At 42.1% G+C, this 17,948-nt stretch overlaps 1 protein-coding gene across 1 annotated transcript in view; it reads right to left on the bottom strand.

The window, feature by feature from the left end:
* Positions 1-17,948, bottom strand: part of ANKFN1 (ankyrin repeat and fibronectin type III domain containing 1) — a 102,463-nt gene that overhangs the window by 70,804 nt on the left and 13,711 nt on the right. Inside the window, exons 3-5 of the mRNA XM_044981860.1 lie at positions 12,361-12,571; positions 5,328-5,522; positions 3,453-3,566 (exon numbers count right to left, since the gene is read on the bottom strand). Coding sequence (XP_044837795.1) covers positions 3,453-3,566; positions 5,328-5,522; positions 12,361-12,571 — 520 coding nt within the window. The remainder of the gene's footprint in view (positions 1-3,452; positions 3,567-5,327; positions 5,523-12,360; positions 12,572-17,948) is intronic.

The raw sequence follows: 17,948 nt of genomic DNA, 5'->3' as shown, positions 1-17,948 counted from the left end.
AATATTTTGACATTTTCTAAAAGAAAAATTCCAGTTTTCTGGTTCAAAACATTTTTGTTTCAAAATGTAAGGTAATTAGAATTAAAAAAAATGAAATGATTGAGCAATCTAAATGTAACATTTCAATTGACCTGGAACAAGATTATTTTTCCCCCCAGATTTTTGGTTGGTGAAAATTTTCAAGATTTTGACGTTTTCATCCTGATTCGGGATGGGAAAATATTTTTATATCTTGAAAATCTTCGTGGCATGGGAAAACTGTTTCCCATCCAGCTCCAGTGTAGACACATCGGCTCAGTGTCAAAATAACTGACCGGAACGTGAGTCACCCAGTTTCAAGCTGGAGGAAGCTGGGCTGGTGCAATTCACTTTTTAACACCAGCTCAGCACTTTTACATTAGGGGTTTTTACTGGTGCAAAGTGGTTTATACGGTGTAGGCAAGTCCAAATGCTTTCAGGTTCAGGTGCAAAGCTTGTCCTCAGGGCATGATTAGTCAATCCGAGATTTTTTCCTGATGAGTTAATGTAATCCTTAATATCCTTTTGCTGGGGTGGGGTCTTTCAGGAACTGATACAAATATTTCTCTGTAGCTTGGAGATGATTATTACAATTATTATTATTATTGATTTATGTCATGCCTGTCTCAAGACTCAAAACACTTTACTGAATTACTATATACATAGGAATCATTTCACTTCAGACACTGACATAAGGCAGCCTTCTCTGGAGGGAAACTAAAGGAGCCATTAGGATGGTGGCAGTAACAATAAATGGCAGTCCAGGGTAGGAAGTAAAGAATACCTCAGCTACTTAGAGAAATGGCTTGGCAGAATGCAGTCACAGAACTGGAACCTAGCTGGCACCCCAAACTTAACACCCAGCTACCTTGTGTGCTTAAATTAAATCTCTTAAAGGAAGTAAATTGGTTTTATGGATTAAAGAGACTACAAAATGTTATTGTCCTTTCTTATTTAGAAGTTATATAATTAACAAGGAAAATCCTGCACACAGGATTCAGATAATGTTCTGATACATGTGTCTGAATCACTTTGAACAAATGGGCACATGGGAAAAAACTATTCCACAATGCAGGTTCAAGCCACATATCAAACATTTCAAAAGAAATGACATGAAGAGGGCATTGGCAGCTTGTCAAAACGCTAAGTACCTGAAGCAACTTTAAACTTGATACTTATCCAAAATAATCCATAGATCCATTGAAAAGATCATTATTAGAGTTTGGTAGTGAGGAGGAGAAAGACTACTATCTCTCCTAACAGTAGTGTGTTATTTATGGCCCTGAATCAGGAAAGCATTTAAGTATGTGCTTAGGTGGTTTGCTGAATTTGGGCTCATACTTTTGGCTAAAAGATCCTCAATTAATATTATCAAACTATCTTTATGGGAACAGTATCTCTTACCTGGTTCTAATCACGAGTGCTCTTTTGAAAGGTTCATTTTAACACAAAGAATTTTGCTCTGCGGTGTAATAAACAATTCCATATATTGTGCTTAATTAATCCCCACAAGTCACCAACATGACCCATTAATGCTCTTTCTTTCCATCTAACCTTAAATAGGCAAGTTTCCTGGGATAAAGGGTTTAAAATGAACATCCTGGTAGAATTCATGGCCATTCTGACCAAGCATAAAACAGGTAGCAGTGTGGATTACTCAAAGCATGAAGGCACTAGAGTGTGAACTAGTCAGATTTAGGAAAGTTATGTCAAGTTGGGTAACATTTTTCCTGCCTTCATACCTGCCGAACCCAGGATAGAGGCTATAAAACTGATTCAAACTAAACAACTAGGTGTGGGGAAAATATCACACAACCTTTGGAAAGTAAATATTAAAAAAAATTAATCAATTGTACTTGGGAATTTATGTTATTGTGAAGTTATGACTTGTACAAGATTCATTGGCCCCCTGCATGTTAGGTATATTTGAGTTTTGTCCTATCAAGTTACATTTTCAAATGCACCTAAGTGATTTAGGTTCCTGTCTTATTTTCAAGTGACTTAGGCACCTAGGAGACTATCAGTAGAAGTCATTCGAAGGCTCCTAAGTCACTTTTGAAAAATGGGGTCTGGGCTCGTAAATCACTACGTTGCATTTGCACAGCTAGCTAGCTGAAATATGGGTGATTTAACTCTCCTCTAATACCATCAGGTATGAGGCCACTTTGGGTGTCTGGACAGAACATTGACAATGAATTTTGAAGTTGATGTGAGCCATGGTTACTTAGCACCTTTGAAAACCAGGCTACTTATTTAGGTGTTAAATAAGAACGTAGATACCTAACTGTAAGCACCCAGGTTTGAAAGTGCTTACAGTTAGGTATCTAAGCCTCTCTCCACTTCATTTTAACCAATTTGCAGACCATTATAAACCTGTCAGAAAGGTGAAGATTGTTGTGTTCAATGTATGATATGATAAGGACTTGGACAGGAGTTTTGGTAGTGTGGGCAGAGATGGAAGGCTGGATTTTGGAGATGTCGTAAAGGAAGAAGCTGCAAGAATTAGACACAGGCTGAATGTGTGGGCCAGGCTTAATTAACTGAGGTTTAATTGTTTACATATAGCTTTTAGATCCTCAGATGAAAGGTCCCATGGAATTGTAGAGTATTACCGCTACTAGCATGATTAGTGTAAGTGTACAGGACTAATCTGGTTAGGAACTAGAATGGGCTTCACTTGAAATATTCCAGCAAAGAAAAAATGAGGCTTTCCCTTTCTAAAATTCCTCAGGATGAAGCTTAATACAGTCCACCTGAAGACACCGATGGCTTTAAAAATAGATTTGCTTTGCTTAAAAAAAGAAGTCTTAAATACTTAAGCCCCTCTGTGCAACCTCATGACTGTATTTAATATTCATTACAACAATGCAGATGAGCTGCATATGCTCGGAGTGTTTAGCAGGACTGTTCAGAGAAAGGTATTCGCTCTGTTCATTCCACTTTAAAGACTGTAACTGATGCCACCCCTAATGTGATACTCTTCCAGGAATTATGTGGCGGCACTGGAACAGCTAATTAGCTGGGCTGTGTGAAGCCACACCCAGCAGCTTCAGCTTCCAGAGGCATTCCTTTAAGAGATGGCAGTGTGGCTTTGGCATGGGCAAGGATACACAGGGTTGTTAAGAAGCCCACAGGCCCCATAGGCTAGCTGATGTTTTCAAGCTGGCTCATCCCATGTTCTAACCACAATGAGTCAAGCAAACTTCAAGGCACCATGGATAATGGTCTGGGTGAACTGTCTTTTTGTCTTACTGTCTCATTAGGGAATCCCATCCAAAACATTCTCATGTATACACAGATAACCAATGAAATATTTCTATCCAAATGAAGCTTTTAGAGCAAAATATTTTCTGCAAGTAAACAGCTCATGATTGAGCCCTAACGTTTCTGTGCACTCTTAAGAAAGGTAAATGAAATATGTCCAAATCCAGTACCTTTATATTTGGTCACTACAGCCGAGTTGACGCTAAGAGGTTCTTGGAAGGTGACAGTGAGTGATGTGCTGCTTGTTACCATGAAACAGACATTGGTTGGCGCCTCAGGGGCTCCTGAGAGAGAAGAAAAAACATCAGGTCCATAGCACAACAAATCCTATTCAAACAACGTTTGTGTGTCTTCAAAGAACCAACTGAAAACCACCCGGCAATTGTGAGCTTTGGTTCGTAAGTGTTTGTGTTCCCTGCCTTTTGAACATTTTAATTAGTACCCCAACTAACAATATCCTGCAGACACCATTTGTTTCTATCATGGTTTTCAGCTCCTTTGGGTTAAAAATATTTTCCTGTACCCACGTAACCCAATAAAACAGGATAATGTTAATTATGTCAATGAAAAGCCCCTATAAATCTTTTGGGGTGGGTGGGAGGAAAGAAAGGGGACAAAAACTACCATAAAGGGCTAATTAAATCATCAAGATTTCACTAACAGATTCAAATGTATCACAAGACACAAAAACATTTGTACATTATTCTGGTTTAGAAATCACCCAGGTTGTAACAGCTACTTTGTATATGTTTCACTATGGTCATTCTAAAACGTATTGTGGCATGAAGTCTCTTTGAAGCATATAGATCAGTTCAAAAAGTAATTCAGTCCAGAAATCAAATTAATTACCTATTGTTTGTAGGAATAACTGGCAATCCCTTTGAACATGCAAATGATTCTGAGGTCATTCTAGGTGTGGATGAAGATCATATAGTTATGTAACTTTTTACATCTGATTTAGGATAAGGGCATTAAGCAAACTCTTGTCATGTAACATAACATGCTGGCTGATGGGCCAGATCCTCAGCTGGTTACTGGTTATAGCAGTGTAACACCACTAAATTAAATGAAGATACCCTGACTGACACCACTTATGGATGTGGCCTAATATATTTACAATTTTGTCATTGCAAGTAATGAACATTACATATTACATTTGTAGTATTCCTCATATCCTAACTCAGAGAACACCATAAATACATTAGAGGAGTATTCTTGGTGTGCAAAACCCTTTAGATAAAGATAATTATTTGCAAACAGATTTTTAGAAAGGTGGTTCTAAAAATGTTAATGACAATGATTGTTTGTCACTGAATGTATTACAGCCAAAAGATCTAAATGCTTATACAAACAGAAACTTCAATCTCTAGTCTACTCCTCTCCAAGGGCCACAGTATGCCTTTCTGCACAGAACCACATTTAGAGTGGCTTAAAAAGTTCCACATTTTTTAAATTGGCTCATTTTGTCGATACCAACATATAGAATTAACTTCTCACAATTTTCTGTGTGAAAACTTCATTCTGGGGTTTCACCACCCACAGAATTGTTCACATTTTTTCTCAAATTATGATAGAAAGGTTGAATTTCCCCCCATTTTCCCTCAAATGTCCCTATTTTACAACTATCTTTAATCACATTAAATGAAACCTGGAAGGAAGGAAAATGTAAAGGGAAGGAGACAGGGGAAAGGTGAAAGGAGTGTGGCTTAATGATGCAAGAATTAGACATTGTACCAGGGATTTTGGGGTCTGATTATCTGAACAGTTTTGAGCACACAACTCCCATTCTGTAGAAGCTGCACTCATGCAATTGTCAGAATAACTGGGCCTCTCAAATTCTAACACCAACTCCCTTTCCACTTTTGGACAGGTCACTTACTTTCTGTGCTCCACTTTCCCCACCTATAACCTTCACTGCTTCCCAGGGGCATCAGGAGGACTGATTAGAGCATTTTTGTAGAGAAAAAATTGCTCTACAAGTGCAAATTATTCTTATTTAAAGCATATTCCTTTTAGGTGTATAACTCCACCTTGGTACTACTTACTGGCATGCTCATAGCCTGCTTTCATGCGCTTGTATAGCCTGTATCTCCACTCCCACGCTTTTAGTTGCTTCTCTTTGTCTGTGTCGTCCATACTAAGACCTTCACTCATCACTTGTGCAGACAGCTCACTCACTCGCTGCTGGGCTTCCTGGACCAAGGTGCTCAGATGCATTGACCTGCTTTCCATATTAACAACTGCCAAGAAAAGGGGAATGCAAGTGACTGCTTGATGGAGTGATAAAGTTCTGCCCTCACTTACACTAGCACAACCCATTTAAAGCCAAATCCTCTCCATCCTTCGAGTAGCCCTGCTGAAGTGAAATGATGCTCATCTGGTGTAAACTGGCATTGCTCCATTAAAGTCAATGGATCTATGTCAATTTCTACCAGCTGAGGATCTGTCCTCTTTAAATGAGACTAACCACATGAGTAAGGTGAGGAAGTTTAAGCTCACGGTATTTATCATATGCTTGGAAGTGTCTTAAGCAAACCAAAATTACCCTATATCCTTTTCTTTCATGTTGACAGATTATTACAAAAGATTAACAGCCACAATTAAAGCTTTTCAGTTTCCACCCGGTTTTCAGTTTTACTTGGTCATAAAAACCCATATGCTTCTAATGAACAAAAAGCTGTGGTTGACTATGGACAAAATATAAAATTCACAAATATCTACAGGTCAAAAGAAACAGCTGTTGGAAGCCCAGGAAGGATGGCTTTGTGGTTAAGGTACTGGTGTAAAACTCAGGAGATCGGTATTCAGTTCTATGCTCTGCTACAGACTTCAAGAATCACTTTGAATTCTTGAATTCTTTGGCAATTCACTTAGTCTCCCTATGTCTGAACTCCCCATTTGTAAAAGAAGGGTAATAATAATTCATTTGCCTGCCTTGTCTTATAAGCAGGAACTGTCTCTGAACGTGTGTGTGTGTGTGTGTGTGTGTGTGTGCAGTGTCTAGTACTATTATTATTTTACATTTATATAGCAGTAGCGCTGACAGCCCAACCAGGTCTGGGCCGCATAAGTGCTGTATAAACATACAGAAAATGACAGCTACAGAGGTTAAATCTAAAATGGGTCCCAACCTCAGTCGGGGCCTCGGAGCACTACTGTAATGCAAACTACCGCCACGAGTGCCTAGTGAATCTGAGTGGAGCAAACTGTTTTAGAATTGCTCTTGTTCTGAAATATTTAGGGTAGTTTGATCAAATTATTTGCAATTTAGAAAATATTATTTGCAAAGCTGTTTAATTTGAGCATGGGAGGAAAAGTGGCAGATCCAGGTGGTGATCAAAATTCAGCACATAGCATAAAGGAGGAGGACTCCTGAAATCACCAAAAATAGTCCTGCTACGGTGTGCAGTAACTTTCCACAAGAGCTGTCTGATTTTAACATCAGAGCCTTAATTGCCTTGGACCAAAAAAAAGGGGCCCTATTCATCAGAAATAATTTACCACGACAAGCCACAGCTCTTAGCAATGCTGGAGACGATGAGGCTTAGGGACACAGCCAGGCTACTGGCTCTTCCAAGTCTTTTATGGCATCTGAACCAACCTTGCCAAAGAGCAAGTTGCAATGACTATTTAAAAAGGGACCAAGGCATCTCTGAGATGTCATATGGGGACAGGACTCTAATCTGCTGTGACATAAAAAGCACCCCACAGAAGAGCAAAAGTGACCAGATCTGGGTGTTAAGTGATGCCTTCGATAGCTACTCCACTATATAAAAAAACCAGTCCAACAGCTCAGGATACTGCATCAGGAAAAAAGCAGAGGGATACTCTGATGTGTATACATAGATGTGTACATGTTTTCATTTCAAACCTTAGTATCATGGCTGGAGCTTAGCCAGGAGTCCAAGGATAATCCCACGTACTAATGTGAAAAGCGCCATCAGGTATTTAACAACCACAAGGGGAAGAGCAAAGAATTACTCCACGCCTCTGACATCCTAAAGGTTTTTGAAGAAAGGTCGTTTCTGGGGCTCTACTTTCGGAAGCTGGCTTGGAGCCTCTCTCCTCCAAGTATGATCATTCTTCATGTGGACATCTTGGGACACATAGCCATGCTTACCGCAATCGGCTAACATCTTCAGAATTCGCTACCTTCTGTGAAACCAGCAAAGGGTGACAGACCTTCCTGGATCCATGCAAATGGTAAGTGTGGAGCATATCTGATAACATACCAGGACTGAGAGGGAAGGTTCTATGGGTCAGGTTCTCAGCTGGTGTAAACTGGCATTGCTCCAAGGTCCAGAGGATGATCTGATCTTATCTCCCTCATCAAGATTCAACTCTACAGTTGTCAGGCCTTGGCGAGGTGTAGAATGTTTGCAGGCAACAACCACTGGGCATTTTAATTTTATTTCTACTTAGTTTTGCACAAATGACAAATAAAATCAGTGGAGGCGAGAGAGATGGTTACATAGCACAAAGTGGACTCTGAGATCAGGGAAAGTCAAGCAACCAGCTTTACATTTTTAATGTAATTGTTGTAGGGGCTGCACTATATCCTTCTTCCTATTCGGTATTTAAGGGAAGAATGAGCTTGTGCTGGGGCTTGCATGGACTGAGCGCCACGTGGATCTGGTAGTGGGAGTTGTTGCTCTCTGTTTTGCTTTTGGATTTCCACACAGAAATCCAAGTAACGCAGCTGGGAGGTATGTCACCTGTGTCCTCTCTAAAGCTAGGGCAGGGTAGCTACAAGGGGACCCAGCTAATGGTAGTGTGATTCCTGCTGGGCCCCTGCTGCTAGTGCGGGGAGGTGGGGGAGGGGCGAGGAAACAAAGAATTCTGAGCCTGACACATAACAGCCACATGACAGGAAAGGGTGATGGCATGACGGCCAGGGGCTGTGCTGGGTGGAGATACTGGGCAGAGTTGCCAGGCACAGGTACCTTGAAGCACAGAAAGGCTCTGAAATGAGGCAGCCAGCGAGAGGTCAAGTTTATATATGCTTAGCTGCCCAAGGGGCAGGTGGGAGTTCTACCTTCAGATCCCTCTGCCCATTGAAGTCAATGGGAGTCTTTCCATTGGGTGTTGGGTCAGGCCTCCAGAGCCCAAATGCCATGCAGGTGGAGGGGATTTCACTCTAACAGGGAAGGCTAAATATAGGAAGGAATGTGGAGGGGCTGTGAAGTGTGGCAAGGGGGCAGAATAGGGTAAAACAGCGATTACTGCCAGCGTCGAACAGCGGAGACAAATACAGAGGTGCTGAAAGCCTTTCCATGGAGCCTTGAATGCGACACTTCGCTTTTCACTTTCAAGCAGCGACTTTAGATCCTCGGGGACAAAAACTCAATGATTTGGTTTTTTATCGAGAAAGCCTTCACCATTATTTCAATCAGAAAAACTGAAAATCAAGATAAGTGAAGTGGAAATTTGGTGGGCATATTTTGAAATGGAAATGAGGTGGTTATATATTCATATTCTCTGTGTTCATAGGCATGTTTGCATTAATTACAGGAAATGAATACTAATTTATGATTGCCCCTGCTTGCCATCAGACTGCATTTATTTACAGATGAGGTCAATGAAAAATTAGTTTAGTCTTTTTTTTTTTTTTAACTGCTGTTTAGAACACTCAAGACTGTGTTTTCCTCTAGATTTGTCATGGTTAATGAATGTTGCTTCAGCAGTCAATCATGCACTCTAAATGCTGTCACACTTTTTTTTTAAAGCCTCAGTCATGAACCATGACAGAAAAATAAACAAATAAATATAAAGCAAAAAAAAAAATCCAAAACTCCCTCTTTTCACTGAGCAGCTACACGATGCAAAAATCTCATGGGAAGGTTAAAGGAGGCCAGAATAAATGATAATATAAGTGCTGTGGACATAGAAAAGCAATAAAGGTGTACCAACACTGAGGGTCTGGCAAAAAATCCCAACACACACACACCCATACACACGCGCACACATACGCTCTCCAGTGAAAAAAATTGGCACTGTGAGTAGCCTCAAGGTGCAATTTCCTGGAGCACTGAGATTGACATGCCAGTCCTAAATGTTGTTAATTTAACTAACTTCAAATTAATGACACAGTCTGCAGTGGCTGAACCCTTCAAACACAGTCTCATTATAGCCTTGCTGGGAATGTCCTAAATATAGGCATTGACACTTAAAAACCAATTCGTATATATTTGTGTATTTTCAGCCAAAAGTAAGGCGTCGAGAGTTTGTGTCATGGTTTAAGGTTGATTAATTGACTTGGTAAGTTCCTCCCCCCCGCACTCCCCAAATTATGCAGAAAAAGTCCCATGAAGGAAGACAAAGGATAGTTTTATAACCCCAATAAGTGCTATTAGTGTTCCCGTGCAGTGAGGAGGTAGAATCTGAGCTGAGTTTTCATTGGTGCAGTTGCCATATATTTACCGATACCATCCTGCCAGTTCATTGCTGCTGTCATTCTCTCATTGATCCAAAGCCCATCAAAGTGAATAGAAAGACTCCCATTGACTCCACTGCACTTTTAGGCCCTAAAATTGCGGTAATCTGATTTTAATGGGACTGTTAGCTCAACAGAAGAGTGGGAATTAATGTCTGAAGTATTGGAAGTGGCTCGACTATCCATTCAGTGATATACCTCCACGCTCCTTGCTACCTCGTTGGGACACCATGGCATGGACCAGAATAATCGTCCCATTACTCCATAGACATAAGAGTCTATTATCCTGTTTCACATACTCAATGCCATTAGGGACCTGTGATCTCTGTATTACTGACTCAGTCCCTATCTACTTATTTTCTAAAGATTTCCCACTATTGCTAACATCAGTTCAGCTCCACCGGTCTTAATGATGTTAAACAGCCCTAGCTTGGGTGGGATGCTGGCGGAGGCAATCATTTTTAACATTGTTATTTAGCTTTGGTAACCCTGCCAGTAGCTGGTAGCCCATCTTACACATTCATAAGGCTGGGTTTACACTGCGGCCCTTTTATACTGGCTGAATGGCATAAACAGGCCATGCTCTAAATAGGAATTAGGAGCCAGATTTTTAAAGGTATTTAGCTGCCTAAAATGCAGGTAGGTGCCCAGTGGAATCACTAAGCACTTTTGAAAATCCCACTGGCAACTACCTACATCAATAGGTTCCTAAATAGCGATAAAAATCTGGCCCTAAAGCTATAGATTTTAAGGCCAGACCCACTGATCTAGTCTGACCTCCTGCATAACTCAGACCAGGTAACTGAACATGATTGAGTCCAGTAATTTATAGTTACGGCTTCTGTTTCTCAGGGTGTATCAGTTTCATTGTTTGCAGTTCATTGTTTAGCAATTTGCTTTCTGTGATGATATGCAAAAATCAGGGGTTTCACTTTTTATATACTATAATGAGAAGATTTTTGGGGGGTACATCCCAAAATTCTTGTTTAAATAGGATCAACTTTAATTTTTATTATATGTATAAAAATGACTTTCATGTTAGTTTAAGCTTTGTATATTTGTTATGGATCCCTGGTTTAGCATTTAGTGCATTTCATATACCTCTCCCTGGCACTAGGCTGACATTTTTTATAATGCATATTTACCATAAAGAGAAGCTGTTATTTAATAAAAAACATAAAATACAAATACGCTTACCATTATCTAGAGAGATTGTGTCCTTTCCCATCATATTAATATCCCAATGTAGTCAAAAAGTACAATGTTTATGACGTCAAGAATAGTAATTTCCAACTTCGAGCAAAATGGATTTTTTAAATTTTTAGTAATTTTTTAAATTGCATCCACAATTTGTAATACAGAAGTGTAAATTCTGTGTGCGTGTACAGTCCTCCCTATCTATGGAGTGTCCATTGGAATGTAGGAATTGGCTGCACTCAGTAGCTGAGGCAGATTTAAAGTACCTAGCATGAATTAATGTTAGATACAAGCCAGGGAGCAGGGACACTGACTACAGGGAAAGCAGAGAAGTCAACCTGAATTGAGTAACCATTTCTAGGGTTTTTTTTGGCTCTTCATAGGATAAACACTATTTTTTTTTGTATTTGGGGTGTTTTATAGGTGTTTTTTACTTAAAACCTAAAATCAGAAGCCCTACCTATAGTTGAAGTACAGCATATGCTTCAGAAAAACATCTGGTCTCTACTGAAAGACAGTAAATGATTAATTTGCCACTTGTCTTGGTACATCTATGCTAGGGCTTGCAATATTGCTAACACTAGTGGATGTGAACCAGTTTTAGCAGCAATGGGACCTTTATAGACAATGTACCTACGGCAGACAGGTCCATAGAGCCGTTTGACTCAGAGAGAGGGTGCAGTCAATTAATAGGTTTTGCTTTCTGCTATGCGCCTTTCATCCCAAAGAACTTTAAAATGAAGGGTTAAACAAGCCTCAAAACATAAAACTAATACTTAGAATGGAGATTACTGCAAATACCATGGTAACTTCAGCTGCTATAATTGGTAATTGTCAAGTATTTAATGATGCCTAACCCTATAGCATCATATAACCTACCATCATCTACGCTATCTGCACTTCAGGGGTGTAAATTCTAGTCCGCACTAGGGTGTCTCACACTAACTACTATCATAACAATAACTTTGATAAATATGGATCCTGTGCCTACATGGAAAACATATGTCTTCATGTGCCTACATAGTTATACCTATATAGACTCATGTGTGACACACTGAACCAGCAAAAGTGAGCAGCTATGTCTGGACGTTATTGAAGCCATTCCCATGTGACTTTGGTGTGTTCCCTCTTGACGGGACAAGGCAAACAGCTAACTTTATCCCCAGAGCCACTTACAGCAAATCTTCAGGTTGGGATTTGCTGGGTTGGTAGGTTGCACCCAGTTGCTGACACGAGACAGGAACCACCTGCTGAGCTTGTGCTCAGGAAGCAAATACTCTTGCAACTGTCTCCAGTTGTCGTGATGCCATTGCTGCTTGTATTCCTCTTACAAACAAAAGCAGACAGATTTTTCTCTTTTATGTAATTTAATTAAGCCTCCTAGAGCAAGAGGAAGCCCTTAGTATGGATTATTTGGAGCAACACAATTTGTGTTCTGCTATACTTACAGTGCGGGCTTTCTTTTGCGCCAATCCTCAGAAGGATCCTAGCGATAGGCACGTTGTTTGTCAGGATGGCAATATCCAAGGGAGTTAATCCCTCACTGTTCGGCGTGTTTAGATCCAGCTCCTCTGGTGTATATTGATAGAGGAGAATCTGAACAGCGTCCAAATCCTGCTGTTCCACCGCCTCAAACATAGCTTCGTTGCATTGGAAATTCTGTACATCAGCAACAGCAGAAATTAGTTACAATTCTTCCTATGGCAGCCACAAGTTTTACTTTGTATCCTGTTCGAGGGACCACTGGCCCAATCCTATAGCCCAAGCATAAAGACTAGAGGAAGGGCCCTACCAGTCCGTTAGCTTCCCCTGGAGATGTGCAAATTGTTTTCAACAAAGCCCATCTCCCCTTGCTTCAGGTTTCATTATACCCTTGAACTCAGTTCAGGTTTGTTGGAAGGTTCAATGAGGTTCACAACCCTCCCAAAGCAAATCTGAACCAATTTACAGGTTTGTCCTGAAACCAAGCCACAGAAGTGATCTTTTAAGATTTACATGTGAAACTGGGTGAAAGTTTGTGGATTTGACAGAGGGCTTGACTCTGAGGTTGTTCAACCCCCAAAACTCAAAGCAAAAACCTGGGGGATGTAACCCAAGGTAATCAACAGCCAACTAAAACAAAGCAAAACTCAAAAAGTGTCTTGCAGCTTTATCATGAGCTGGTACCAGGCACTGGCTCTGAAATTGCTCATAAATTCTGAACTCTTCAGGGCTTATTATTATTATGACGTTTTCCCATAGCACCAAGAAGCCCTAGTCGTGAAGCGGGACACCTCTGAGCTAGGTTCTGTACAAAAACAGAACAAAAAGATTGTCCCTGCCTTAAGGGGCTTCCAATCTAATTATAAGACAAGAGACAACAGATGGATATAGACCGATGGGGGAGTAGCAGTAAAAAAAAATATATATATTTGTCAGCATGATAGGCAGTGGTCTCTGCATGCTAGCAGCATATCTGGCTTCTCTTCACTGCTGTAAGAGTTTGGAGTTATAACTCGAGTTTTGCTCATAACCTGACTCCCATTCCCACAAAAAAACCTCTAGCTCAAGTTAAATGGTCTGTCTACGCTGTAATACTAGCACATGCATGCATTGTTGCCCACATCCCTCTACCACAAATCCCCCAAGCATGTGCTTATTTGTGCTTCGAACCTGTGCTTGCTTCAACAGCTGAGGGCATGGGTGAAAGCTCAGGCTGGAATCCACCCACTCTGCAATGCGGACTCAAGCAAGATCACATAAGTCCTGATGGTCCCCCAACACCCTTCCCACAATTCCCCCAAGGGACAGACAAGTTCTCCCACAACTGACAGAATTGACAGTGAAAGAATCCTAGTCTGTCTCAGCACAAAGAACCCTGGGATATACCCCCAGAGACACACGAGTGACAGCAGAAGCAGGGAGGATACAGTAACGCAGGTAAGGCTCTGCAGGGGAAATGCGCACATACTGGCCAGGCTAACCCATATGCCGATCACCGGGAATAACTTTGCAGTATAGACATACCCACAACTACTGCTCATGCAGTCACTCTGTGCAACTGGACTATTGCTGTGCCGTGTCATCAATCTCACTCAAGCTAGGGTAGGTTAGCTCGACTGCAATAACTTGAGTGTACCACTTCAAGCTAACTGTTGCAGTGAAGACAAGCCCTAGGTCATTTTTAAATACCCTAATAATTTCACATCCGGCTTCCAGAGAAAAACACTGACTAGGAGAGGCCTTGAAACTCAGTGGAGCTTGTCATCATGACGTAAGAATAGGGGATGGGACTGAAGTAGATTAACTGTCTGGGTACCTCCAAAATATCGTCAGGTAACCAAATATATGTATCTGTGTGGTACTCGGAAAAATGCAGATTGAGTGGGTGAGCACCTGAAAAATAGGACCCAAGGATATACCATGTATTAGCATCTTCTAAGGACATAAGAATGGCCGTACTGGGTCAGACCAAAGGTCCATCTAGCCCAGTATCTGTCTACCGACAGTGGCCAATGCCATGTGCCCCAGAGGGAGTGAACGTAACAGGCAATGATCAAGTGATCTCTCTCCTGCCATCCATCTCCATCCTCTGCCGACCAGAGGCTAGCGACACCATTCTTTACCCACCCTGGCTAATATTCTAGGCTAGAAAAGAACAGTGAGGCCCCTTTTCTCCTCAACAATAGATATAAGAACTAAGAGCAGTCATAAAGGAAAAGTGGTAGGATGCAAAGAAACATATCATTCCTTAATTGAGCTGGGAAGAAGCAGGTGCAGGAAGCTAGCACGGCCTGCAGGGTTTTTGTTTATGAAAACATCCTTCTAGTGCTCTACAGTGGTGACGTGTTATTTGCCAAGTTACTTTAAACTCCCTTTCAATGTCCCTTTGTGATAATTACCCAACAGCGTTCTTCTTTTAAAAGTGAATTATTAGAAGCAACTGGCCCAGCTGTGCAAAGAGAGCTCAGCATGATGCCATGCAAGGGAGCTACGGTTTGGGTGGATGTACTGTGCTGAGGGGAGCATTAAAGAAATACTTGGATATGAGCGAGAGAGAGATTCAGGACTGAAGCTTGGCTCTCCCTCACTGCTGGAAGCGGAAATGTTACAGAGGCAGCCTGCTCAGCACACTCACTAGCACTCCCGTTTGGCCTATTGAAGGAGAAGCATGGCCTAACTCTGCGTTCAGGCCCTCGTTGCTGCAGGAAGAGGCCTGGTAGAGCGTGGGAGAGTAAAAAGGGGATAAATGAAGGGATTATGGAGACTCCAAGGAGGCATCTGTGGACCACTAGAAGAAAATAAGCATTGCCTGTGAAAGGGAAACTCTGATAACATGGAACTCAGCTGGAGCTGCGGGTGATTTGCACCTCTGAAAATCAGGCTCAAGATGTCTCGAGTTGGGCACCCAAAAATTAATGGATACTTTGGTGGATATAGGCCTATACTAGCTTTTCAAGACAGTATATCTTTAATACCTGTCAAGGGAATTGTTGTATTAATACTCTGTTAGTTGTTCCACATTGTGTGGTGGGCTCTGTGATGTACGCTATGTACCAGGATGAGATCCTCAGTGTAATAGATCTGAGCTCTGAAGCAGATCAAAGACCAAAAAACCCCCAACCAACCAACCAACCAACAAAACAAAAAATTCAAAATTTGTTTGTCTTGGGTCAATTGAAATGTTTCGTTCCCATTTCAACTTTAAAAAAACCTATAATTTATAATATACATTTTGAAATGAAAAATCAAAATGTTCCTAATGTTTTGACCTTATCGAAAAACACTTTGTTTCAAAGTTTTGTCTTTTTTAAAAACAAACCTTTGTTTAAACCTTCTCGTTCCAGCACAAAGTTTAGTTTTCAACAAAATGGCATTTTCTGATGGAAGAACTTTGTTAGAACTTTGACCTGCTCTAGCTATAATGTTCTAAACAAGCAAACCACTACCTCAATCCATATACAATAACTTTATTAAAAAGAATGTAACAGTACAGTGCGCCTTCTGGTTAGAGAAAACATGGACATTGCTCAACATGGGAAATACAAGAAATATTGCAACTACTGAGATAATCAGAGGGGTAGCCGTGTTAATCTGGATCTGTAAAAGCAGCAAAGAGTCCCGTAGCACCTTATAGACTAACAGACATATCGGAGCACGAGCTCTCGTGGGTGAATACATCCGACGAAGTGGGTATTCACCCACAAAAGCTCATGCTCCAATATGTCTGTTAGTCTATAAGGTGCCACAGGACTCTTTGCTGCTTTCACATTTCATAAATATTACTCAGGGAAGACACTCAAGATAACTAATTAATTCTCCTTGTATTTAATATGAGGAATTCTATTAGCCAGATTTCATATACCCACCCAGTGCTTTGATGCTAGTGGGAGGGGTGCAAGAGAAAAATCCTCAAATGATAGATGAATGAATGGCAGATGGATAGAGATTATCCTCTGGTTATCTAAATCATAATTAGAACAGTTTTAAAGGCAAACTTTCCCTTGTGAGGGCAGGTCTAAAATAAATGTAAGAAAAGATCCTGTCATGTATTTCTCAATTGTAAGGCAAAGCCTAAAAGGAGAGGAATTTTTTCTGCAATGCAGCAGTTGCCTTGCACTACACAGCAGCTCCACACATCTGTTCCCCTGCTTTTCTAATGCTTGATTTGGATCACTCTGAAATTAAAACTCAGCACTTTCTTCATGTGTTTGTGGGGTTCCCCTCCCATCTGAGATGATGAAACTCTTTGCTCAGACAAGAGAAAACCTATTCGTTAGTGGCATGGAGCTTGAAACATATTGAGCTCTTCAACTCCAATTGGAGTCAATGGGAATTAGATATTGTTACATGTATTTAATAGCTGGCCGTCACTCTGCTGTCTAGGCACATTTAACATGTTTTAAATTGGGTCATTAACATTCCAGATAAGAAGAACAAAAGCGTTACACTCCTTTGCTCCCTGCAGCTTTAAGGCTGAGGATTGTGAACTATGAACTATAACCTACCAAAACCACCTTTATATTAAAAATTAGGGTTGGCAAATAATGCCACTTTTTGTTTCTCCAGGCATATTTGTTTGGACTTTAAAATAAATTCATTTCAGTCGAGCTGGTATCCCTTTCAAGTTAATTTCCTGTGAATATCTGAGCTCTCTATTTTACTGTCACATACATTAACAGAAAGAAAAATTCAAAATGAATTTCGGAATATACGTCAGAAGCACCTGCGTGTTCATCCAATTTGAAAACAGAAACAATACCCATGTGTAGCAAAGCGGTGGGATACCCCACAGCCCCGCTGAGAGACAAGCCTCCCCTAACACCAACGTGGGCGGAACCACTGGGTCCTGCGCCCGCCCCTCAGAGGTCACGGCGCAGCCCCGGAAGTATAAAAGCTCACCTGCAGAGCTCAGTGAAGAACCAGCCACCGCAGAGGCCAGACGTCTGTGACCGAGCTCCCTCTTGGGAGACAGCAGCAGGCCGCAGCCAGCCGGAGCTCGCACCCGGCCAGCCGAGCCTGCCCCGCGCCCGCTACCCCGAGGAGGAGCGGCCGAGCCTGCCCCGCGCCCGCTACCCCGAGGAGGAGCGGCCGAGCCTGCCCCGCGCCCGCTACCCCGAGGAGGAGCGGCCGAGCCTGCCCCGCGCCCGCTACCCCGAGGAGGAGCGGCCGAGCCTGCCCCGCGCCCGCTACCCCGAGGAGGAGCGGCCGAGCCTGCCCCGTGCCAGCTACCCCGAGGAGGACTGGCCGAGCCTGCCCCGTGCCAGCTACCCTGAGGAGGACTGGCCGAGCCTGCCCCGTGCCAGCTACCCCGAGGAGGAGCCGATGCTGTTTGAGACAGCCGAGGATGCTAGCACGACCCAGGTACCCTACGAGGGGGAGTGTGGAAGTAGCCCGGGGGTAGCCGACCCCAGTCTGGCTGCAGCACTGCCTGAACCAATGTCCGTGTGTTGCGGCCTGGATCCCTACTGACAGCAGCGGGTCTTTGCCGCTGCTAGGGCCCCGGGCTGGGACGCAGTGGAGTGGGAGGGCCTGCGTCCCCCCCTGCCACCCAACT

Source organism: Mauremys mutica, chromosome 12 (genome assembly GCF_020497125.1).
Source record: "Mauremys mutica isolate MM-2020 ecotype Southern chromosome 12, ASM2049712v1, whole genome shotgun sequence".
In the NCBI taxonomy this organism is placed as follows: domain Eukaryota; kingdom Metazoa; phylum Chordata; order Testudines; family Geoemydidae; genus Mauremys; species Mauremys mutica.
Note: the sequence above shows the minus strand (reverse complement) of the source record. Positions and strands in the feature narration are given on the sequence as shown.